At 45.0% G+C, this 25,747-nt stretch overlaps 3 protein-coding genes across 3 annotated transcripts; all 3 read left to right on the top strand.

Moving 5' to 3' along the window:
- The first annotated feature begins 5,588 nt into the window (after positions 1–5,588).
- On the top strand, positions 5,589–6,536 carry LOC102459044 (olfactory receptor 10C1-like). The gene has a single exon (XM_075912179.1). It carries the CDS (start codon positions 5,589–5,591, stop codon positions 6,534–6,536), a length of 948 nt encoding a protein of 315 aa, XP_075768294.1.
- A 7,780-nt stretch (positions 6,537–14,316) lies between these two features.
- Positions 14,317–15,300, top strand: LOC102459284 (olfactory receptor 10A7-like). The gene has a single exon (XM_075912178.1). The coding sequence runs from the start codon at positions 14,317–14,319 to the stop codon at positions 15,298–15,300; it is 984 nt and encodes a 327-aa protein (XP_075768293.1).
- Positions 15,301–22,499: 7,199 nt separating this feature from the next.
- Positions 22,500–23,462, top strand: LOC102459528 (olfactory receptor 6B1-like). Its single transcript, XM_006114058.2, has one exon. The coding sequence runs from the start codon at positions 22,500–22,502 to the stop codon at positions 23,460–23,462; it is 963 nt and encodes a 320-aa protein (XP_006114120.2).
- The last annotated feature ends 2,285 nt before the right edge of the window (positions 23,463–25,747 follow it).

The raw sequence follows: 25,747 nt of genomic DNA, 5'->3' as shown, positions 1-25,747 counted from the left end.
TCCCTGGACAGGTAGACCAAGAATGCCTTGGACTGAGGTGCGGGGCTGGCATCTCTCTCATTGTTCCAGTCGGAAAGAAGGATTTTGATTTCCGTGAGCAGGGAGTGCGGCCTGTCATTGGCCAACATTCTGGAGAAAGATCTGAGGTTGACCCAGAAAAAGTCAGTGAAACTGTTCCCAAATGAGCAGAAGGAAATGAATCCTGATGTCCCCACCTTTTTATACTCAGGGCTTACTCCCATTTAAATCAAGAAAAATGTAAAAATGGAGCATTATGGTAGGAAAAATATGGGGTCTCTCTATAGATTTCACACACCCAGGGAAAAACAACTCCCATACACTATAGTCCGGATGTGTCCCTCACAAAGAGATCTCTATCTGTGAGTTGCTGTAGTCGTTCTCAACTAAAGCTATCTCTTCCCCTAGGAGGTGCTCTGAGATCTTCTAGGGGGTAAATCAACTCCTCCAGATCTTTGCCTCATTTTACCACAAGCTACATAAAAAGCCCCAGTGATGTAACTGCAAGCTGCAATTTGACAGACGATGATGTGTTTCCACAGCTCTGTACTTTGTATCCTGGAGTGTACATACAATATTTGCATTCCAAATGCATTATTTTATACTGATAGGGTCACCGTCAGAAAGTCAGCCATTTTTCTTCCACAGTGCGCTGGGACGCTTCTGTATTTCTCTGCTTGAGTTTGGTAAGGCAGCAGAAACTTGGGGGTATGCAAGACAAATTGGACTCTTGAAAGAGGACCCGGAGGGGAAAGGTTAGGAGATACCTATTGGCTCTGTATTTGACCGAGAGGTGGAAAACTCCGGTTAAATCATGCTTCAGTCCACAGTCCTTCTAAACATAGGCTCCCTTCTCTCCCGTGTACCCCCACACAGACATGCATACAAATATATGTTCATACCAAGAGTATTTATGCAGCAGGAAAATTTGAAAAGGAATAAGAACATAAGAACATAAGAACGGCCGTACTGGGTCAGACCAAAGGTCCATCTAGCCCAGTATCCTGTCTGCCGACAGTGGCCAACACCAGGTGCCCCAGAGAGGGTGGACCGAAGACAATGATCAAGCGATTTGTCTCCTGCCATCTCTCTCCAGCCTCTGACAAACAGAGGCCAGGAACACCATTTCTATCCCCTGGCTAGTAGCCTTTTATGGACCTAACCTCCATGAAATTATCTAGCTTCTCTTTAAACTCTGTTCTAGTCCTAGCCTTCACAGCCTCCTCTGGCAAGGAGTTCCACAGGTAGACTACATGCTGTGTGAAGAAGATCTCTCTTTTATTAGTTTTAAACCTGCTACCCATTCATTTCATTTGGTGTCCACTAGTTCTTCTATTATGGGAACTAATAAATAACTTTTCTTTATTGGCCCTCTCCGCACCACTCATGCTTTTATAGATCTCTATCATATCCCCCCTTAGTCTCCTCTTTTCTAAACTGAAAAGTCCCAGTCGCTTTAACCTCTTAATATGGGACCCGTTCCAAACCCCTCCTCATTTTAGTTGCCCTTTTCTGAACCCTTTCCAAGGCCAAAATATCTTTTTTGAGGTGAGGAGACCACATCTGTACACAGTATTCAAGATGTGGGCGTACCGTGAAAGGTTAGCTCGTTAAATTTCATAATCTTCAGAGAGGGAGATGGATTAGTCTGTAACTAGAAAAACTTAACGAACAACAAATAGTCTAGTAGCACCTTAAAGACTAAGAACACATGTAGATGAAATCATGAGCTTTCGTGGGCACAACTCACTTCTTTCCAAATATTTGGTTATTTCCTCAAAAAAAGCGCCCCTGCCTGTTCTACCCAATTTTCAGAAGTATTGGACAGCCCTGAGGAGGGCAGCTTGCTTTTAAGCAGCAACATGTGAATGTTTCTCATCATTCTGTGTCCACGCTGAACCCCGGCATGGAGGTCGGTGGGCAAAATGTCTCCGACTGATTCACTTTCTTTCTGAGGTAAAGAGAGAGTCTTTTCCTCTGCATTATGATGCCAGTGAGAACCCGAGTTAAAACCAGATTGTACAGAGTTTGTCTCTCGGTTGGATCAAGAATTCCTCCTATATAGTAAGAGCTAGGGCCACCAAATTCAGTATTCATCTTCCTCCTATCGTAACTTACAGCAAGGTGAGGGGCTGGTGGTGCCAGGAAAACAGGATGTGCCTCGGCTTGGGAGGGAAGAATCACAAGTATTGTTACAGGCTGGGGACCGACTGGCTAAGTAGTAGTTGGCAGAAAAGGACCTGGGGATGACAATGGATGAAAAGCTGGAGATGAGTCAACAGTGGGCCCTTATAGCCAAGTAGGCTAACGACAAGTAGGGGTGCTTTAGGAGGAGCGTTGCCAGCAGATCTAGGGAAGTGATTATTCCCCTTTATTCAGCTCTGGTGAGGCCACATCTGGAGTGGAGGGTCTGGTGGAAGGCGACCATATGTTTAGGGGCTGGAGCGCTTGACCTGTGAGGGATTTGTGCTTATTTAGTCTACAGAAGACAAGAGTGAATCGTGATTTGATGTAACCGTTAACTCCCTGAAGGGAGGTTCCAAAGAGGATGGAGAGAGGCTGTTCTCAGTGGGGGCAGATGGCAGAACGAGGAGCAATGGTCTCAAGTTACAGTGGGGGAGGTCTAAGTTGGGTATTAGGAAAAGCTATTTCCCTTGGAGGGTGGGGAAACCCTGGGATGGGTTCCCTAGGGAGGGGGTGGAATCTCCATCCCAAGAGATGTTTAAGTCCTGGCTTGACAAAGCCCTGACTGGGATAATTGCTTTGGGGTTGGTCCTGCTTTGGTCCGGGGGTTGCACTCGATGACTCTGAGGTCTGTGTCAGCCCTAGCATTCTATGATTTTATGATTCTAGGGAATCATAGAAGACTAGGACTGGAAGGGACCTCGAGAGGTCATCGAGTCCAGTCCCCTGCCCTCATGGCAGGACCAAATACTGTCTAGACCATCCCTGATAGACATTTATCTAACCTACTCTTAGATATCTCCACAGAGGGAGATTCCACAACCTCCCTGGGCAATTTATTCCAGTGTTTAACCACCCTGACAGGTAGGAACTTTTTCCTAATGTCCAACCTCAACCTCCCTTGCTGCAGTTTAAGCCCATTGCTTCTTGTTCTATCCTCAGAGGCCAAGATGAACAAGTTTTCTCCCTCCTCCTTATGACACCTTTTTTAGATACCTGAAAATGGGATTGATATAAAATTAAACAGAAAAGAGGCAGAATCACCAAATCAAGTACAGTCCTCAACCCTGACATCACTGAGCGTATGTTGAAACAAACAACACTAAGATGAGTCAGAAAAATAGGATGATTATGGAATAGGATTGCTTTTCAGTAAACCTTACAGAAAAGAGATAAAACAAATATAACTGGAGTAGTGCTTTGTTTGGAAGCAGCTAAATCAATGCTTTAGGTTTGAAAACTAGAAAAAAAAATATTATTGGAAACCAAATTGACTATAGCCCTCTTTTTGTTAAAATATCCCGAATGATAAGAGTTCATAGGGATGTGTCAGCCGACGGTCAGGGCAGTGTGTGTGTGTATGCTTCCGAGAAAAGGTTTAACGTCCGTGTCATTACTGCTAGGGCCGGGGTCCCGTCGCAGAGGGTGGCCAGCAGGCCAACAGACGCCCCTTTATACAGGAAAAGCTTATTACACCTTAGATTTTAGCTGCTAGAACACAGGGGTTCCTTCGCAGCGGGCAGCCTGGGAAAGGCTGAAAGGTGCCCCAACGGATCTGTCACCTGGGAGTGACACAGATCCAAACGCCCAAGCTCTCCCTATGACTGTCCCTTTATGACCGGCTGAAGTTCTTTTAAATTGTACTTGGTTCTATTACAGCAACTGAAGGAGTCAGGTTAAAGCTTAAACAGTTACAGGTTTATTAAAAGACTTATAAAAGCATATGGTTACAATGGCTATTGCTCTCTTTTTTAACTGTTAACAAATACAGATTTTAAAAGTGGTTGCAAAGAAAATAAAGATAGAAAATAGAAATAAGAAGTAAGAATAAGAGCCTCCGGAAAAGGGCACTTTTTCCGGAGGATCGGGGCCAGTCTAGACGCTCTTTTCCGGCTTTTTTAAAAGCCGGAAAAAAGCGGCGGACATTTTTATTTAAATGCCGCGGGGGATATTTAAATCCCCCGCGGATTTCCCTACGACGACTCGTGAAATTTACATGCCCCTTCCGGAAAAGGGGCCAGTGTAGACGTAGCCTTACAGGTTTATTACATGACTTATAAAAGCATATGGTTACAATGGCTATTGCTCTCTTTTTTAACTGTTAACAAATACAGATTTTAAAAGTGGTTGCAAAGAAAATAAAGATAGAAAATAGAAATAATGGTACCAAGTGACAGCTTAATCTTTAAAGAGCTCTAAGTCTATGTGCACACTTAAGACAAAGGACCACATCCAGGTACAATTTTTACCCCTTTCTGTATCTCTCGACTCCAGCGTGTCAGGCCAGGGCCGGTCTCTCAATTCCTAGGAAAGACGAATACGAGGTGGGCGTCCCCTCTGGAACCTCAGGAGGTCAAACACCAAACCCGACCAGCAGATAGATGGTAGATTGACACTCAAAGTAAATGTACTGCTGGACCCATCTTTATACCCCTGGGGGCCCGTATCCTCTTTCTTATCTAAGAGGCCAAATTGTACTGGTCTGTTTTGTGGTGCCAGTTCTTACAAGCAAGTTTCAAATTAATTTACGCTTGCAAGAGAGGAAGATAGCTAAATTAGGAGTGCCGGATATTCTTTTACCGGGCGAGAGATTCCTCCCCCCACGGACGGCTGTGTGTTCATATCAATATGGGTTAAGTCAAGGATGCTCCTTGGCAGCCTCTTGGTCAGCAATTGGAGTATCTCTGTTTATAGCCATTCACGGTCACACAGCCTGGGCCTTCTGCTCTGTGTGCCCTGCATGCTCCAGGCAAGCAAAAATGGATGTTACAAGGGGGGTTCCTGTCTGGCTACAGGATGGAGAAACAAAATGCATTTGATGGGCACAGACCAGCCCATGTTGGATAAATATGCTAGTAAAATATAAATCATAGTAAAGAATAATAAAAATAAAATTCAGGATCTTCAGGATGTAGCCGAGTTAGTCTGTACAGGATAAACTTAAAAAACAACAAATAATCTGGTAACACCTTAAAGACTAACACAACATGTAGATGGTATCATGAGCTTTCGTGGACACAGCCCACTTCTTCAAATAATGTGTTTATTGTATAAATATAATGTTGTATTTAATATTAAATTTGAATACGTTATCCTTAACAGGACATTACAGTAAAAGTAAAACTAGGTCAGAAAGTTGGAACAACATGGAATAGTAAGGTGTGTAACCAATACTCTCCATTTTGATCCAACTCATTGCAATTTTTTTTATCGGTTGCATGTAGTGTCGAAATTGTCCCATTTCTGCAATGTCTTTTCATTTCGGCAAAATGGAGCTTTGGGAAGAATAGTTTAATTGTGCTCCACCCAACCCAAAGCATCTACTATCTACAAATCCTTCCCTCTGTTTTCTGTCTCCAGGACCTCCGCCAAATAGTGTGGAAAACATGGAAAACCAGAGCTGTGTGACGGAGATAGAACTGCTGGGATTCTCTGATTTCCAGTCCCTGCAAGTCCTGCCCTTCGTGGTGGTGTGCTCCTTCTATGTCCTGGCCCTGGTGGGGAACACTCTGATTGTGATCCTCACCATCACTGACTCTGCGCTCCACACCCCCATGTATTTCTTCCTCAGGAATTTATCCTTCCTGGAAATCTGCTACACCTCAGTCACCCAGCCCAAGATGCTGGTGAACCTGTTGTCGGACGCCCAGACTATCTCCTTCGCAGGCTGTGGGGCTCAGATGTGTTTCTTCATCCTCTTCGGCATCACGGAGTGCTGCCTTCTCTCAGTCATGGCCTACGATCGGTACGTGGCCATATGCAACCCGCTGCGGTACACTCTCGTTATAAACCAGAGCGTCTGTGCTCAGATGGCAGCCGGTTCCTGGGCCTTCGGCGTCCTGGTGGGTTGTGGACACACCATTTCCATATTCCAGCTGCCTTTCTGTGGCTCTAATCGAATCAGCCATTTCTTCTGCGACGTCTTCCCTGTGCTGAGCCTGGCCACCACGGACACGCACAAGAATGAAGCGGCTGTCACTTCCACCACCGTGATCTTCATCCTGGTCCCGTTTTTGCTCATCCTCTTGTCCTACGGCCTCATCATCTCCACCATCCTGAAGATGCCCTCTGCGGAGGGCCAGCGCAAGGCCTTCTCCACTTGCTCCTCCCACCTCATCGTGGTTTCTCTCTTCTACGGGACTGGAACGTTTATTTATATGCAGCCCAGTACAGAACAGTCCCAGGGCAGTAACAGGTTCTTTTCCCTAGTATACACCGTGCTGACTCCAACATTTAACCCAATTATTTACAGCCTGAGGAACAAGGAGATAAAATGTGCCGTCAGAAATACAATAGGTAGGAAAAGGTTCCCTCAGGCCTTATCGATGGGCTGATACGGTAGTGCTTAGGAGACTCTGTGAATGGGGAAACTACATCTCCAGTCGTGTCTGAAAAAGTTGAGTCTATTCTTGTCTGAAATGCCTTAAGTCAGGGCTATTCAACGTTGGAAGCCCCGGGGGCCACAATGATACTCACATCACGTGCCGAAGCCGCAACTTAAGGGTGGTTGCATGTACATGCAAATATGTATGCAAATATATGTAAATAGCTTCTTTCACACTGATGGGCATGAATAGAAAGATACTTTTTAGCATGGAAACGGTCTGTGATGCTGGTGGCAGATGTGATTAAAACGTAGCCGGACACAGACAAGCTGACAGCTGGAAGTCAGGCCAAATCCAGTGTGTGTGAGCAGATGATCAAATGTACGTGAACGTGTTTGGTGTTTCACCTTCATAATTCTGAATGTGGTTTTGCAGGTTCTTTTGTCCCTTTTTTGTATCTTGTTATTATTTTGCTTTGTGTATGTTCCCCAGTATCTATATGACTCTCCGAACATGAAAGAAGCCACGTGTTATGCAGAATGGTATATGCACCGCAGGCACTTCAACTTTATTAGGTAGGGCATTTAGAGTTCAGAAACTCTAAAATGTCCCTCTCCCCACCGTCAAAGAAGAAACCACTGTAAGTCCCGTCCGACTGTTCTAAGAGAACAACAATAAATATGGATACAAAGGAAAATCGTTTATCTTGAGGAGCGAGGATCGGGGATTGTACAGTATTCCAACGGGGCAGAGTAACTAAACCGTAAAAAGAGATCCTCACACTTATTGTAGATTGCCCTGACAGACTTTTAGGAACCTAATGGATTCCTGTTATCTCTGGAATTGTAAACTTTGACTCATCTGTGCATCTACTTTACCTGCTTTAATCTCTCAATACCCCTCATTTATTTTTCTTAGCTAAGCAATCTTCATTAGTTTACTATAAGAATTGGCTACCAGCTTTGTCTATGGTGGGAGATCTAGCAGGCAACTCACTCATGGGTGGGCTAGAATGTCGGGTAGCAGTAGAGAGGTTATTGTCACCATCTCTGCTATTTTGGCACTAGAGGCCATTTATCACATAGTCCAGCTTGCTCATGGAGCAAGACAGATTGGACCGTTTAAGGGGATGGGCTGTGACTTCATTAGAAGACGACGTAGCACATTGGTGGAATCTAATTGAAGAATACATCACCAGTTTGGGGTTCCTGTCCTGTTTTTGGAGCCAGTTCAGACAGTGTGACCGTGTGACTCAATCTACCAATGGTTATGTTCGAGTCTTCATCCCAGGGAGTTTTTAAGTAGGAAAAAAAATAACATCTGCTGTCATTCAAACGGGATTAGTTTGGAGTAGTTCTATGGCCTTATACAGACCAGGTCAGTGTTTCTTAAACTTTTGAAGACTGAGGAACACCAAACAATAATTTTTCTTTATGAGGAACACCAAGGAGTTTTTGTTGAGCAAAAAAAAAAAAAAAGGCGGCCATTTTGCACTCTGTTCTTCTCTGCAGCGCACCTCCAACTGCCTCATGGCACACCGGTGTTCCCTAGAACACAGTTTAAGGAACACTGAACTAGATGCTCAGAATCTGTCCTTCTGGGTTGAGAATCTATGAACTGTCCCCAGGAACAACTTCCAGAAAGAGGAATTCTCCCTCATTTGGATCCTTTGGAGGCTGTTCAGGCTGTTTGGACACTCCTGTTCAGCTGACCAGTCTAGGTATGATGAGGAAACATCTGCTAAAGTTCTGCAGGTACTTTACCGTTACCTGAATGACCTCTGCTGGTCTTAAAATACTGAGGTAAATAAATTCAAGCCAGCACCAAACTCACCTGGGTAAGGATTCTTGGGTTCTTTATCACTTACCTGTATCATATGATTGATGAAGTTCTGAAGTATTTGAAAGTGCCAATAATTGGGATTCTAATCTCATTGTCCATGGAACTTGGTTTAAAGACTTTATCATACCTGCATGCACTATGAAATAATAATAAAACGATTAGGGAAGTTCTTGCAAAACATTGCACCTGCTCTCCATATCACGAACCTAGCAGAATGTGTAAGAATTAAGCGGCCTTTGGTTCCTTTGAACATCTCAGCCATAAAGAATGTTCTGGAGGAAAATGGCATGGTTATTAATGAGCATGCTTCAGTGTTTAACTAGCATGATTAATTTGGAGGTATTAATCAATTGGTTAGTCATGCTAAGCATTTAAATTTTCATACCAACTCTGCATGTATTTGTTCCTACCCAGTCTAAGGATATAAAGTAAGAAACAAATTAACGATGGACAGGTGATTTCTACTTGAATGTCCCATCTCTTGGGTTCACACATAACTCCCCGGCTCTAGGACTGGGGCTGTAGCCTGGGTTTTGACATGTGTCCACTCGGAAATGGGTCAACGCTACCAATTTTTACCACATTTTGCCACCTTTTAGACAGTAGGAAAATGCAGCTGGATTCAGATCAACACGTCAGGAGGAAACACCCAGTTGACTCTTCCAAACCCCTTGAGCTAGGCTGTTTGCAACAACTGGGAAATTTGGGAGTTAAATAACTGATGTACAAACTCAACACCCTCTTCAATTAATTTTAAACGTTGTCCTCATTTAACATATTCCAGTGGTCATGGAGGATTTATAATTAGCCCCTTTGGGTATTAATTCAAAACAATGCTTATTACCTTACAAATACTGCTTGTAAATTTTCAGTGGCACAAATGAAACTACTTCTTGGTGTAAGTCCATTCAGGTTACACCAGGGACGTATCTGCCCCAGCTTGTTCTTATCTCAGAAATTCAAGAGGACTTTGACCCCTAACTACTACTATAAGTGCCTAAATCCCAGAATCGGGTTCTAAGGGGATGATCTAACCCCTTGTTCAGCTGCCCCCAAACTCTGTAGGTGCCTAAACCTGACTCGGGACCAAACTTTTGCAGTAAACATTTCCTGGGTACTTACATTTCTGCCTCTGGACAGGTGTACTGCAAGTTAGCCCTTGGTAAGCTGCTGCCACTATATTTACCTGCACCTTCACAGGTATGGGCTAATGCAGCTCCCATTGGTGGTGATCTGCGATCCCCCCGTACCTGCAGAGGCACAGGTAAATAGGCCACGTTAGGGCTTGCCAGAAGATAACTGGATCTGGCTTGCAGGCAGGTATTTGTCCACCTCTGCTCTAGACTCAGGCATGAATGACGGGAAGGTAGGTGTCCCCTATAGTGTCCGATCTGGCAGGTGAGCTCAGAGTTCAACTATCAGACTGGGACGCACAGGCAAGTTCTCCCCCAAAAGCTGGGGACTTTCTCATTCTCTCCAGCTGAAACTGTTTCGCTCTGGATGAATATGCAAAGACTTGTTGGGCCAGAGAGAGAGAAAGAAAATGTAAGAGCACCTAAAGGCAGAGAATGGATGTAGTGGATTAGAGCAAGGGTCCATCTAGCCTAGTGCCCTGGCTTCTGAGATTCGTCAGGGCTAGATGCTTCAAAGAGAATGACCAGAAAAAGGCATTTTTGAGTGATCCATCACTTGTCCTCCATTCCCAGCTTCTTGCTGTCAGAGGCTGATGGACACTGCGAGCATGAGGCTGTGTCCCTAACCATGTTGGCCAATGACCATTGATGGACCTACCCCCATCCATGAAATGATCAAATTCTTTCCTGAGTCTAGTAATACTTTTGATTTGCACGTCCCCATGAAATGAGCTCTGCGTGTTGCTTTGCAGTTGTGCGCAAAAGTATGTCCGTGTTTTAGGACCGACAGGCTAAGTAGCTACATTTCTATTGCTACATCTAACACGGCTACATTTCTATTGCTAAGTAGCAGTTCTGCAGAAAAGGACTTGGGGATGACAGTGGATGAGAAGCTGGAGATGAGTCAACAGGGCGCCCTCGTAGCCAAGAAGCCTAACAGAATAATGGGTTGCATTAGGAGGAGCATTGCCAATGGATCTAGAGAAGTGATTATTCCCCTTTATTCAGTTCTGGTGAGGCCACATCTGGAGTATTGTGTCCAGTTCTGGGCCCCCACTATAGAATGAATTCAGACACATTGGAGAAAGTCCAGCGGAGGCAACCAAACTGATGAGGGGGCTGGAGCACATAACCTACAAGGAGAGGCTGAGGGATTTGGGTCTGTTTAGTCTGCAGAAGAGAAGAGTGAGGGGGGATTTGGTAGCAGCCTTCAACTTCCTGAAGGGGGGTTAAAAAGAGGCTGGAGAGAGGCTGTTCTCAGTGGTGACAGATGGCAGAATGAAGAGCAATGGTCTCAAGTTGCAGTGGGGGAGGTCTAGGTTGGATATTAGGAAAAACTATTTCCCTAGGGGGGTGGTGAAGCGCTGGGATGGGTTCCCTAGGGCGGGGGTGGAATCTCCATCCCTAGAGGTTTTGAGTACCCGCTTGATAAAGCCCTGATTGGAATGATTGAGTTGGCTACATCTACACAGCCACGGTATTTCGGAATAATGGACGTTATTTCGTAATAACAAAGTGCATATCTACACAGCAAACCGTTATTTCAAAATAATTTTGTGATGGCGGACTTCTTACTCCCACTTCTGTAACCTTCATTTCACGGGGAGTAAGGGAAGTTGAGGGAAGAGTGTTCTTCCTTCAATTTCCTGCTCTGTAGACAGCACCAAAAGCCAAATTAAGCTTTTCAACTTCAGCTACACAATTGATATAGCTGAAGTTGTGGCTTTTAATTCGACTTTTGCCCTGCAGTGTAGATGCACCCTTAGGGTATGTCTAGACTACAGGGTTTTTTCGAAAACAGTGGCCTTTTTTCGAAAAACTTCCCCTGCGTCTAGACTGCTGTCACATTCTTTCGAAAGTAAATCAAAAGAACGTGGCAGTTTTTTCGACCACAGAAAACCTCGTTTTATGAGGAATAACATATTTTTTCAAAAGTGCTCTTTCGAAAAAGGCACTATGTAATGCAAACTGTGCTTTTTTGAAAGAGAGCATCCAGACTGCCTGAGTGTTCTCTTTTGAAAAAGTGGCTTGCTTTGGTGAAAGTACTGTTTGTTGTCTAGACGCTCTTTCGAAAGAGGCTTGCAGTCTAGACGTAGCCTTAATGTAAATGAAACTTCACCACTCTCTTTGATTAAACTGAGATTAACCTTTGCAAAGAAACAAAGATGTGTTCAATGTACTTTACTCATTTACACTTCTCAGAGGCAAGTTAAGGATTATTTAAATGTCCCGGGGATTTTCCAATAACTTGCCAGCTGGAAATGTCAACTATTTTTCATGAGAAATTTCACTCCCCCCATTTTCACCCCAACATTTTCCATAAAGCTTCTTGTTTTCTGCAACCAATCCTGGCTAGAAATAATCCTGTTTTGGTAGACATGTTTGGTTTTCACACCACCTTTTTCAAGGGAAACAGAACTGAAAGTTTGCATTTTCTTGACTAAAAAAAGAGAAGAACATCACCCCAAATATTGAGGGTTTTCCAGAAAGAAATCTGATTTTTAACCATGAGTATTGTATTTTCTTCTAAAAATACTTTTTAAAAACAATTGATCATTCCCTATATTTCCATTCAAAATATTGACTAATTCTGGTGAGCCGTCAACTCGATCGAACTCGTCACTTTCATCCTAGCGTCTGCATTCACCCTGCCTCCCTTTCTACTCATCCTCGTCTCCTATGTAAAGTTGTAAAGTTCTTTAAAATGAAATGTTATTAGTATAAGCCCAGATGACTGTAACGTAGTTGGAGGTGGGATGGTCATCTTCTGGAGGTATGTCTACACTGCAGTTTTTTTGGAAAAACGGTTGTTTTTCTGAAAAAACTTCACTTACATCTACACTGCAATCATGTTCGTTTGAAAAAAAATTGAAAGGACAGAGGAATTTTTCCGACATTGGTAAACCTCTTTCTACGAGGAAGAAGCCTTTTTGTGAAAGAGCTCTTTTGGAAAAAGGCGTATGTGGACAGAGAAGAGGGAGTTCATTCGCAAGAAGATGAAAGAGGAAAAAGCACAGGTGAAATGAGGAGTAACGCTAGTTCGAACTACCTAGTTCGTGCCCCGTGTAGCCGCGCTGCACGGGGTTCAAACCAGCGGGGTTTTAAAAATGGCGGCTCCCCGCTTATGCAAATTCAAATCCCGGGCTTCATTTGCAAGTGCAGTATGCCTACATTACCCTCCTAGTTCGAACTAGGAGGGTAGTGTAGACATACCCACAGTTCCTCTCCAAAATGATATACATTTCTCTGCCTTGGTTCACATTCATGGTGTATCTTATCATCAACCATAAGAACAACCATACTGGTCCATCTAGCTCTGTATCCTGTCTTTGACATTGACCAGTATCAGAGTTAGGTGGCGCTAACAGAAAAGGGTAATTATCATGCGATCCATTCCCTATTGCCCTCTCCTGGGTAGATGTACTCAGAGATTTAGGGTTTGCTTTGGTTAGCCAAGATGTTCTGCATTACAAACAGTTCTGTATGGATCCATCCTTCCAGAACTTCCTTTTTTTTAACCCATTGATACTTTTGCCCTGTACATCATCCTCGGAAATGAGTTCCACAGGTAAATGTTGTATTATGTGCAAAAGTATTTCTTTGAGATTGTATTAAACCAGCTGCCTCTTAACTTCATTGGCTGACACCTATTTCTTTTGTACTGTATTTTGGGTTTTCTACGCACATTTTCCACACTGTGATTTTAGGAACCTCTATCTCCTCTGTCCCTGAGTCATCTCTTTTCTAAACTAAAGATCTGTGGGTCCATCACTAAATTCACACAAGAATTTAGAGGCAAAGGATCTATTCAACTGAGGTTTGCAGCTCACACAGATATCAAATTTCCATGCATGTTATTGAGAATTGGGCAGCTAAATACTCTCTGTGGTTTTGAACAACCCAGACTTACCTGGATAAGGGATTTTTCCAGACCAGGGGAGGTCATTTCAGTCATCATCCGTCCCCCCACTCCACTGGCTTCCTGGCACCCCATGCAGCCCAGCTGAGTCACACACCAGCTCCTGGCATGCCCCCCAAAACAGCTGGGAGAAAGAGAGAGAGAGAGAGTCTATATTTGCCAAGATATCTAGTCATCAACATCTAGTTCCTGCCACTGTGATATAACAGAAGTTAAAGAAACTTCAGATCTCTCTTTCCTCATTCTCTGGGTGAACAATTTGTCTCCTGGATTCATGCTCTTCTTGTTTTGTCTGGGTTTCGATGGTGTTGAGTCTGTGACTAGCTACATTCCATTTGTGTTGCCAATTTCCCACTTTAAGACAAACATGATTGCCTTGTTGAGGGAGAATAAAGGCAGGTGTGTATGGACTGCACGAGAGAGGTGCTGGGTTCTTTGAACAAGAAAACACGAGGCTATCGTGTAGGCTTTATGTCAGACTGTGAGTTTGATGATGTTGGGACATGTATTTCTTTCTGATTCCTGCCAGAGAGGAGAGGGAAAAGTTTACGGAGCATTGCAGTGAGACCTGGATGAAACTCAGCATTTTCAATTTGTGGGAAATTTCGTTAGAATCATAGAACTGGAAGGGAGCTCAAGAGGTCCAGTCCCCTGTCCTCACAGCAGGACCAAGCACCATCTAGATCATCCCAGACAGGTGACTTACAGGTCATGCGCTCCAGCCCCCTAATCATTTTGGTCGCCCTCTGCTGGACTCTCTCCAATGCAACCACATCCTTTCGATAGTGGGGGGCCCAGAACTGGACACAATATTCCAGATGTGGCCTCACCAGAGCCGAATCCTCTGCTTTAAATAATAACACAGACTTTCTTTTCCTGGGCCTAGATACAGCACATGACAAAAAGAGACCGTGAAAATCTAACGGCCATCTCGGAGTTCATCCTGCTGGGATTTGGGAAGCAACCTCAATTGTACATTCTTCTCTTCCTGCTGTTCCTAATTATCTACATTGTGACCATAGCCGGGAACCTCCTCATCATTGCGCTGGTGGTGGTTGATCGGCGCCTCCACACCCCCATGTACTTCTTCCTGGGGAACTTGTCCTGCTTGGAGACCTGCTACAGCTCCGCCATCCTGCCCCGGCTGCTAGCCGGGCTCCTGACAAGTCAATACGTAATTTCTGCAAATGGCTGTTTCCTGCAATCTTATTTCTTTACCTGGCTAACGGGATATGAGTGTTGCCTCTTGTCCATCATGTCTTACAACAGATACGTCACAATATGCAAGCCGCTGCATTACGCTACTCTTATGAACAGCAGGTTTTGCCTCCAACTAGCAGCAGGGTCTTGGATTAATGGGATGGTGGCTAGCACCACAGTAACATCGTTGATATCCCATCTTAGCTTCTGTGGCCCCCGTGAAATTGACCATTTCTTCTGTGATTTCACCCCCGTGACTAAACTCTCCTGCAGCGACACCCGCCCGATCGAACTCGTCACTTTCGTCCTAGAGTCCGTATTCACCCCGCCTCCCTTTCTACTCATCCTCGTCTCCTATGTCTGCATCATCCTCACTGTCCTGCAGATCCCGTCCGCCACCAGGCGGTGGAAGGCCTTTTCCACCTGCTCCTCCCACCTCATCGTGGTGACCGTGTTCTACGGGACCCTGATCATCGTGTACCTGTCTCCGAAAACCCCCACGCTCCGAGACCTGAACAAAAGGATCTCTGTCTTCTACACCATCCTGACTCCTCTGGTCAACCCCATCATCTACAGCCTGAGAAACAAAGATATCAAGGAGGCCGTGGGGCAGGTTGTGAATAAATGTGTGGCCTTGACAAGAGATCAGAATATCCATGCTAATTTTTGGCATCACTGACATGCGACTGATGGAAGAGGAATGAATAAGTCAACTCTGGCCCAAGAGACTTCCCCAGTCTCTGATATATTCCAGTTTAGAACTGCTGACTTACGCTTCACTCACAGCTTGGGGGGTAGCCAGGTGGTAGTTCATTCATTCTCCTCTGGTTTCCTTTGCTGCAGGATGTCCTCCTCTGTCTCCCATACTTCGGGATCCCCTCATTTACGCTCTCCTATGTCCAATGAAAGAGGAGAGCCTACAGAACTATGACTTCAACTCCCATGGCTCCCTTGACAGTGGGGGACATAACCCACCCTCATCTTCAGATTTATAAGCACCTGGGGTCACTGGTGCCCATCTGGCCACTTAGATATGGTTAGCCCAGGTTGGTAACACTTTAAATTAAAGTCCTGGCTCCCGCATTTAGCCAAGTTGTCCTGTCTCTGTGTCTCGGTTTCGCCTTCTCAAATGGTCGTCCCCCAAATAGAGTCGCTCGCCAAAAAGCTCCACGTTATGGCCATGTTTTAAGCTATTTTAATTGTAATCAAAACATTTCCTGAAACGGTGCTCAACTGTCTTCATTTGTTCGCCCGCTGCCCCTCCTCCACTCTTGGCTACATTCAGATATTTTGTATTTCCAAAGTGGTTTCATCAGGTTTTGGGTCAGTTGCTGCGCAGCAGCTACTTGGCAAATTGCATAGAGATTTCGGATCACCGGAACATCTTTAAAGACGAGTCAATTTCAAACCCTGCGGAAAAGCTGGAGATCACTGGGGTGATCAAAGAATCATAGACGCCTAGGGTGGGAAGGGACATAAGCGAGCCATCAAATCCAGCCGCTACCCATAGCAGGACCAACCCCAACTCAATCATCCCAGCCAGGGCTTGGTCAAGCCAAGATTTAAAAACCTCTAGGGATGGAGATTCCACCCCCCTTCCCAGGTTACCCATCCCAGTGCTCCCCCACCCGCCTAAGGAAATAGTTTTTCCTAATATCCAACCTACACCTCCCCCACTGTAACTTGAGACCATTGCTCTCTGTCATCTGTCACCTGCCCCCACTGAGAACAGCCTCTCTCCATCCTCTTTGGACCCCCCCTTCAGGAAGTTGAAGGCTGCTCTCAAATCCCCCCTCACTCTTCTCTTCTGCAGACTAAACAGACCCAAATCCCTCAGCCTCTCCTCATAGGTCATGTGCTCCAGCCCCCGAATCATTTTGGTTGCCCTCCGCTGGTCTCTCTCCAATGCATCCACGTCCTTTTTGTAGTGGGGGGCCCAGAACTGGATGCAATACTTCAGATGTGGCCTCACCAGAGTTGAATAAAGAGGAATAATCACTTCTCTGGATCTGCTGGCAATGCTCCTCCTAATGCATCTTAATACGCCATTAGCCTTCTTGGCTACAAGGGCGCCCAGTTGACTCATCTCCAGCTTCTCATCCACTGCAATCCCCAGGGCCTTTTCTGCTGAACTCTGCACTTGTTTTTGTTGAACCTCCTCAGACTGTAGGCTGCTCTCAAACCCCCCCTCACTCTTCTCTTCTGCAGAGTGAAAAAGCCCAAATCCCTCAGCCTCTTCTCGTAAGTCATGTACTCCCATCCCCTCATCGTGCTGGTTGCCCTACATGTGCTGAACAGGGTCTGGTTGGATAGCCTGCACTGCAAGCTCTGACTGTGTCGTCCACACAACTTAGTTGAATAGCGAAGGCACGTGGCCAGGTTTATTGCCAATAAAGCATGGTCCTAGCTCCAAGTCAATGTTTACCGATATACTAGCACATGTACACCTGCGACACAGTACCAGGACAGAGAATGACTGAGCTTATTTCTCCCTAGGTTTTTTAACACCCAGATGCAGAGAAGTTACTGTGAAAACATGGGATTTTTTTCTTACTGTTTTGCATGAACATTTGGTGTGCCTCAGTTTCCCCCATGTTATGCAAATACCAGGTGGTGGGACCCCAGTGGGCAGGAGTGGTTGCTTTTACTTGCCTGCTGTTAAAAGTAGAAACACTCCGTAATCTGGCAACAGATGGCTGGGGGTGGGGAACCTCTCCACAGGAGCCAACCAGTGGTGACACGTTGGAGGAGTGGATTGGTTTTCTGAGGAAATGTGAGAAAAGATAGAGACAAGGCAATAGGCATATCAGCAGGTGGGAGGCTGGAAGCTGGCCTGTCTCTTGCTTTGGGAGGGCCAGGACCAGTGTTCCCTGTAAGCTGAGCACTTCGAGAGATTCAAACACCACTCAGCTGATTAGCAGAGCGCCGGCAGAAAGTAGCATGCACAACCTTGGGTTCACAGAACAAAATTTATTCCACGCATGGTTGGCAAAAATAATTAGAGGGAACATTGGCCAAGACCCTGGCCTCTGGATTCCTCTTCCCCAAGGTGCATTTCCTGAACGTTCCTTAAATCTGTGCTAACAAGCTCTGCTCTGCACTGATTGCGGAAGTCCAGGGGCATGATCCCTTTGGAGGATGCGTGTTGCTTCCTTGTGGGGAGCTCATGGGGTGAATAGGGGTGCTGAAGGCTCCGAAGTCAGGCCCAGGGAAACTGAGCTGGCTCCTTCTCTGGTGTGAGTACAGCCCCGAAGGGAGCCAGACTGTGTTAGAGTCCTGCCTGATGTCACTCTTCACGCTCCCCAAGCTCCAAAACGATAATTCGATGATGATTCCGAATTGCCCCGTGACGTAGCTAATCGCCACCCTCTACCCTCTGGATGTTAGTTCTACCTTATCTTGAGGAGGGGTCGGCTTGTTCGTGCCATCCTAGGGCAGCGTGTTTCCGCCATACTTGATAACGGGGGGTCTTTTGGTTCCACCCCTCATGGATTTGCCCCAGTGTCCTCTGCCGAGCACTGCTAAGAAACAGGTGTGTGTTTGCAATACCCGCCGATGGTCCCTCTAACCTTTCCCATCCATGTGCCGAATAAATTTTTTTGTGTGTGCCAAGGCTTGTGAGAATGTGCACCACCCATAGAAACAACGAGCCTCGCTGTATCATCTCTGCTAGTCATCTGGGCGGCATTTGACTCTCCTGAGGGGATTTTGTAGAAACACAGATACCAGCCATGTTCTTGGCAGGCTCTGTGAGCTTGCAAACAGGCCTGTTTTCTAGCTGGGCCTGATTTCTGCTCACGTTGCTCTATACCAGCCAGGAGTGGCCACTACTTTAGATCAGGGCATCAGGCCTCATTCCAGGCCTTTGATACCCAACGTCACGTCTCCGGCCTCATTCTGGGCCTTTTATACCCAGCCTCATGTCTCCGGCCTCATTCTGGGCCTTTGATACCCAGCCTCATGTCTCCGGCCTCATTCTGGGCCTTTGATACCCAGCCTCATGTCTCCGGCCTCACTCTGGGCCTTTTATACCCGGCCTCACGTCTCCGGCCCCATTCCTGGCCTTTTATACCCGGCCTCATGTCTCCGGCCTCATTCCAGGCCTTTTATATCCAGCCTCACATCTAAAGCCTCATTCTAGGCCTTTGATACCCAGCCGCACATCTCCGGCCTCATTCCGGGACTTTTATACTCGACCTCACGTCTCAGGCCTCATTCCAGGCCTTTTATACCCGCCTCACATCTCAGGCCTCATTCCAGGCCTTTTATACCCGGCCTCACATCTCGGGTCTCATTCTGGGCCTACGGCTGCCAGATGGTTTCAACAAAAATACTGGACACACTTGACAGTACATCACAATCTACATACATCTTATTTAGAAAATATTGGACATTTCTATTTTCTTAATTTGTTTCCTGAATAGAAAGCTCAAATACTGGACTCTCTGGTTCAAAACGGGACACCGGGCAACCCCATCTGGCCTTTTTTACCCAACCTCATGTCTTGGGCTTCATTCTGGGTCTTTTATACCCAGCCTCATGTCTCAAGCCTCATTCCAGGCCTTCTATACCTGGACACATGTCTCAGAGTCTCTTTTTTATTTTACACTTTGAAAATCATCCCAGACAAGGATATACTTGTAAAAATCTAAATCTTAGTGCCAGTTTGTTTAAAAAAAAATCCTATGTAAATTAGGCACCTCAAGTCTTAAAAACACAAAAGCAGCTGGCCCTTGGTCTCAGTGTGCCTTCGTCTCCAGCCATAAAACGGGAGGAATAGCATTTTCCTACCTGAACAGAGTGTTGAAAGGACAGATACATTCAAACGGTGAGGAACTCAGATGCTGTCCTATCAAAGCCATAAATACATTAGATAGGCAGATAGATGTGGCTCACAAACTCTACCTGACATAAGTTTTGTGGCAATGCCTGGACCATCTCCTAATTATGTCCTTGTGGAATATAAACCTAACTTTGGAATGATAAAATCATAGGTTTGGAAGAGAACTCACAAGGTCATTGAGTCCAACCCCCTGCCCAAAGCAGGACCAACCCCAACTCAATCATCTTAGCCAGGACTTTGTCAAGCTGGGACTTAAACACCTCTAGGGATGGAGATTCCACCCCCTCCCTACGTAACCCATTCCAAGTGCTTCAACTTTATTTTTTTTTCTTCCTCAGTAATTGACATTCCCCTCTGCAGAATTGCCAAGAGAGATGTCACCGTCTCTCAAAAAAAGTTAAATAATGAAGCCGTAGAGACGGTTGCTTTTTGGTGCTGCTGGATTCAATGCAGGGGGCATCTTATGAAGCAGAGCAGGTTTGCCAGCAGATGTGCAGATGATGTTCACGTCCGGAGAGAGGCCCATGAAGGTGCTAGAGATGGAGAAATGGGGTGCAGCGCTCCGAACCCAGCCCTGCCAGCGCTGAAGGAAGCAGTCATATTGGACCGGCCGGCTGGTAACGGAACTGCCTCAGAGGTAATCGTATTGTCTTGATCAGCTTTGGGGACGGGACAGACCCTCCTAGTCACATAGTCCAGTGTTTCTCAACCTTTATTAATAAAGTACCCCTTTAAAAGAAATTGTAAGTACCCCCCCATACCTACAGTTTTCAGACACAATATTTTGTCTACAATCTGTTTTTACACCCAAAAATGTCATCACCCGCCCGGCTATGATTAAGTTGTTCAAAGTACAAAAATAATAAAGCACTGTAAAACTTAAAACAAAAATTGAGTTTTCTCCAAAAGTCAGTTGGGTTGACGTACCCCCCAGACATCTCTCGAGTACACCTAAGGATACTCGTACCCCTGGTTGAGAAACACTGACCTTGTCCATCCTCTCTGATGCAGGATTTTACCACTTAGCATGGGAACAGACTTTAGACCATCCTGGGGAGTGTTAGGGACCACACTGGTAATCCCAGCTGTAGGAATCTTAAAGGGGCAAGGCATTATTCATTGTTAAGGGTGAAGATGACTGTATTGTATTAGGAACAAACGTAAAACACAAGAAATAGTCTGCTAGCACTTTAACAAAACATGTTGATGGTATCATGAGCTTTCTTTCGTCTGTGCCAGGATAAACTTAAAACACAGCAAATCGTCTAGTAGCATTTTAAAAGACTAACTTGGCTCACCCCCTGAAGCTTTATTGCATTAGTCAGAGCCATCTGTGCCTTTAAACTCTTCCGCAATGAGGCTGCCAGCTCTTGCCATTTTTCTAGCTCTGTTTTTAGCTAGAACTGCCTTTTCCTACCTCAATACGCCTCAGATAAATAGCTCGGAAAGAGAGGTGTTTGCAGGACAATAAATGCTATTATTCACGTTAGCTCTTGGCTTGATCCATGTTAAATGCCATTTGTAGACGGCTATCCGGTACCCCATTAGACACGGTGGATAGTCGAGCAATCACAATATTTTCTGATTTGGCAGTTGGGATAATAATAGAGGCTTCCACACTTTTCTGGACTATTTGCATGGCACGGATGAGTTTCTGTTGAGTGATTCTAATTAATATTTTGCAACAGGTAATTTGTTTCCTCTGTCTTCCCTATAAAATCCCCAATTCTGTAACTGTCAGGATTAAACTGGAGGGGCACTGACTATGTAAACCGGAAACCAATCGTCGTTCTGATCTGGTAAGTCAGGAAGCGGAATAGAGAAAACGTGAACATTTGTCAGCTTAGTTACTTGCATACCTGCTAAAAATAGCCTCTCTTGCCCTATCTATCTATCTATCTATCTATCTATCTATCTATCTATCTATCTATCTATCTATCTATCTATCTATCTATCTATCTATCTATCCCCACACACCCCCTCTATCTATCTATCTATCTATCTATCTATCTATCTATCTATCTATCTATCTATCTATCTATCTATCTATCTATCCCCACACACACCCTCGATTGATCTATCAATCTATCTATGTATCTATCTATCTATTGTCTGTCTGTCTATCCCCACACTTCCCCTCTGTCTGTCTGGCAAGATAGATAGATCAATCGAGGGTGTGTGTGGGGATGGATAGATAGATAAATAGATCTGTCTATCTGACAGCGGTAGTCTGTCTGTCTGTCTATCCCCACACACACACTCTCTGTCCTGCCAATCTGTCTCTATCTATCTGTCTTTCTTTTTATCCCCACACACCCTCTATCTATCTATCTATCTATCTATCTATCTATCTATCTATCTATCTATCTATCTATCTATCTATCTATCTATCTATCTATCTATCTATCTATCTATCCCACACACCCCCTCTATCTATCTATCTATCTATCTATCTATCTATCTATCTATCTATCTATCTATCCCCACACCCCCTCTATCTATCTATCTATCTATCTATCTATCTATCTATCTATCTATCTATCTATCTATCCCCACGCATCCCCTCTATCTATCTATCTATCTATCTATCTATCTATCTATCTATCTATCTATCTATCTATCTATCTATCTATCTATCTATCTATCTATCTTCTGCATTATCATCACAGTGGTATCTGGACCCTTCTCCAATTTCCCATGGCATCACAGTTTTCAGAGACTGACATTCTGCATAACCTGATGATAAAAAATTTGCTTCAGGTAACGTATCTCCTTGGGCTGCGTTCTCCATCCAGATTGTCCTCCAGTAACACCCCAGTGGTAATGCCATCTCTGTGTCCTGAGATTTTCCAAACCTTGCATGGGGATAAGGCACCCTAATCTGTTTTAGCTCGGGCACCCATCAACTAAAAAGAAAAGATTTGAAAAACTGTGATGGAACAAGTTAATCTTGGGAGTCTAAAGAAACTCTCCTCGCATTTTCAAAGAGCAAAAGACATCAGCTTTTTTCTCTCCGTGTTCCCTAGATAAGTCACATGGCAGATACAAGCTGGAGCAATCAAACGTTGGTCACCGAATTCATCCTTCTTGGATTCAGGAATCTCCCTGAACTGCAGCCCCTTCTCTTCCTGCTGTTCCTAGCCATCTACATAGTGACCGTGTCTGGGAACCTCCTCATCATCGCACTGGTGGTGGCTGATCGGCACCTTCACACCCCCATGTACTTCTTCCTGGGCAACCTATCCTGCTTGGAGACCTGCTACAGCTCCACCGTCCTGCCCCGGCTGCTGGCCAGTCTCCTGAGCGGGGACAGAGCCATCTCCGTGAGAGGCTGCATTGTCCAGTTTTACTTCTTTTGTTCTTTGGCAGCTACCGAATGTTACCTGCTGGCTGCCATGTCCTACGACCGGTATTTAGCCATATGTAAACCTCTGCATTACGCAGCCCTTATGAGCGGTAGGTTCATCCTCCAGCTCGCAGCTGGGTCTTGGATACTCGGCTCACTGGCTTGCAGTACCGTCGTCTATTTAATGTTCCAGCTTGTGTTCTGCGGCCCCAACGAAATCGACCATTTCTTTTGTGATTTCACCCCCATCATCAAACTCTCCTGCAGTGAAAACAGCCTTGTTGTGCTCCTGGATTCCATCTTGGCCTTTGCATTCACTTTGCCGCCCTTCCTACTGACCGTGGTATCGTATATTTTTATCCTCGTCACCATCCTGAGAATGCCGTCGGTCTCCGGAAGGCAGAAGGCCTTTTCCACCTGCTCTTCCCACCTCATTGTGGTGACCATTTTCTATCTCACCCTCATGACCGTGTATATGTTGCCCAAAACCAACCAACTGAGGGTCTTCCACCTCGCGCTCTCTGTCAGCTACACGATCCTAACCCCGCTGGTCAACCCTCTCATCTACAGCCTGAGGAACAAGGAAGTGAAGGAGGCCCTGAAGAAAGCAGCCAGCAAATTTACGCCGTTCGCCCGGAATGGCACCAGTTGAGCGAACTGCGTTTCGCTGGCAGTAAAATGAAAATAATTTGATCGGATGGCTGGAGGCGGAGAGGCAGGAGCTAACTGGCAAGGAAGAGAAATAAAAGGAACTCAAAGCAAATGCTCTGACTGCTCCAACACTCCCTTAGGTTTAAGGCTGACTCTTCTTACTGCCGTGAGGGATCTGGGCGCAGGTTGTGGCTACAACTTTTAACATCCTCCTCCCATTGGGATCTTTTTCTTTTCTCCATTCTTTCTTCTCGCCCACCATTCCAAAATCCCTTCTTGGCTTGCTCTGTCTTTTCTCCACCATCTTCCCCTACTCTTTCAGGCTTGGGCTACACTACACGGGAAGGTCAAAAGAAGATATGCAACTCGAGCGATGTAAATTACATAGCCGGAGTTGGCATGTCTCATGTTGCATTTCCAGGCTGTCCATATTGGGGAAGGCTGCTAGGAGCAAACACTCCCATTGGCTTCCCTTACTCCTCACAAGGTGAAGTACCAACCGTGACGGGGACATACGTTGAGTTCGATCTAGCAGGTCTAGACTAGACCCACTAAATTGAACCCTGGAAGATCGACTACAGCTGCGTTGATCTTCTGTGTAGTGTAGATGTGCCCTCAATGTCCCTCCATCCCACCCTCTTTCTCTCCCTTCCTTTTCTTTTTCTCACACAATTTCATCCACTCCTCACCTCCCACATTATTTTCACATTCACCTTCCTCTTCCTCTTTCTCCTTTCCTCAGACCAGGTTGTTGTTAACAGTGGAAGTTCGTCCTACATTGCTCACTCCACCAACAAGCCTTCAACCAAATCCAGGCTGTTCCTTCTACCTATGGTTACATTAAAAGCCAAAGATGTTTTAGGATGTTTAGCTGCCTAAAGATGCAGAAAAGAGTCTAGTGGGAATTTCTAAGCAGGTGTCCATGTGAAGTAAGAATTTAACCTGCTTAGGAACTTTACAGATCCAGGTAGGCACCTAACTGTATCTTTTGCTGCATAAACACCTTGGAAAACTGGCCCATAGAAGACTCTTCTGCACAAATAGGAGATGGGTTAATTTGACCTCTGCTCTCTTATGAACAGGACCTTCCTTTGAACTTGTATGACATGGGTGAAATATTCAGAAGTGCCTAGGACTTGGTCTGGATTTAGAAGCCAGGTGGACATATTGTCTTGGCTCACAGGCATGCCAACCCAATCCCCAGCATAGACACTGTTTTGCCAATAGAAAATATGCTTCCATTCAATGCAGCTGATTCTAGGAGTTGGTGTGAAAAACTCCTTCGATTGCTGTAACATTTTCTCCACTGGGGTGTTGTGCCAATTTAGCTACATCAGCATAACTGTACAGACACAATCGCTGTAGTGTAGACACAACCAAAGTGGTTTTCAGTGGACTTCTTTTTCTGTAAAACAAAGCGTAGTCTTGTGGCGCCTTAGGGTAAGTCTAGATTACGTGCTTCTATCGACAGAGGCATGTAAAATAGGCTACCCGACATAATCAATGAAGCGGGGATTTAAATATCCCTCTTCATTAAAATAAAAATGGCCACCACGCTGTGCCGGCCCAGCTGATCGTCGGTACAGCGCGCAAGTCAAGATGTGGATCGGTCAACAAGGGAAGGCTTTGTTGACCGCTCCTGTAAACCTCGTTTCACAAAGGCTTCCCTCGTTGACCGATCTGCATCTTGACTCGCATGCTTTGCTGATGATCAGCTGAGCCGGCACAGCATGGTGGCCATTTTTATTTTAATGAAGGGGGATATTTAAATCCCTGCTTCATTGACTATGTTGGGTAACCTCTTTTACATGCCTCTGTCGGCAGAGGCATGTAATCTAGACATATCCTCAGAGACTAAAATAATACATGGGATCATGAACTTTTGTGGGTAAAACCTACTTCATTTGATGAAGTGGATTTTACCCACAAAAGCTCATGATCTTACAAATTTTTGTTAGTTTCTAAGGCAGTGTTTCCCAAATGGTGTTCCATGAAACCCCGGGATTCCGCAAAGTGAAAATAATAGTTCCGTGAGAAAATTCCATTAAAATAACACTATGATTAAAAAAAATTAATATTATGTGATTTTTGTTTTTAAATATGTGCAATTAAATTAAATGTTTATCTCATGACCTTGTTTAGCATTTGTTTATTATTATCCTTATTTATTTGTAGTCTATTTTTTCAGCTCTCTATATTAGACTGTTATTAGGGGTTCCACAAAATTCTTTTACATATAAAAGGGTTCTGTGGCCAAATAAAATTGGGAAACACTGGTCTAAGGCC

Source organism: Pelodiscus sinensis, chromosome 30, assembly GCF_049634645.1.
Source record: "Pelodiscus sinensis isolate JC-2024 chromosome 30, ASM4963464v1, whole genome shotgun sequence".
NCBI classification, from domain to species: Eukaryota; Metazoa; Chordata; order Testudines; family Trionychidae; genus Pelodiscus; species Pelodiscus sinensis.
Note: the sequence above shows the minus strand (reverse complement) of the source record. Positions and strands in the feature narration are given on the sequence as shown.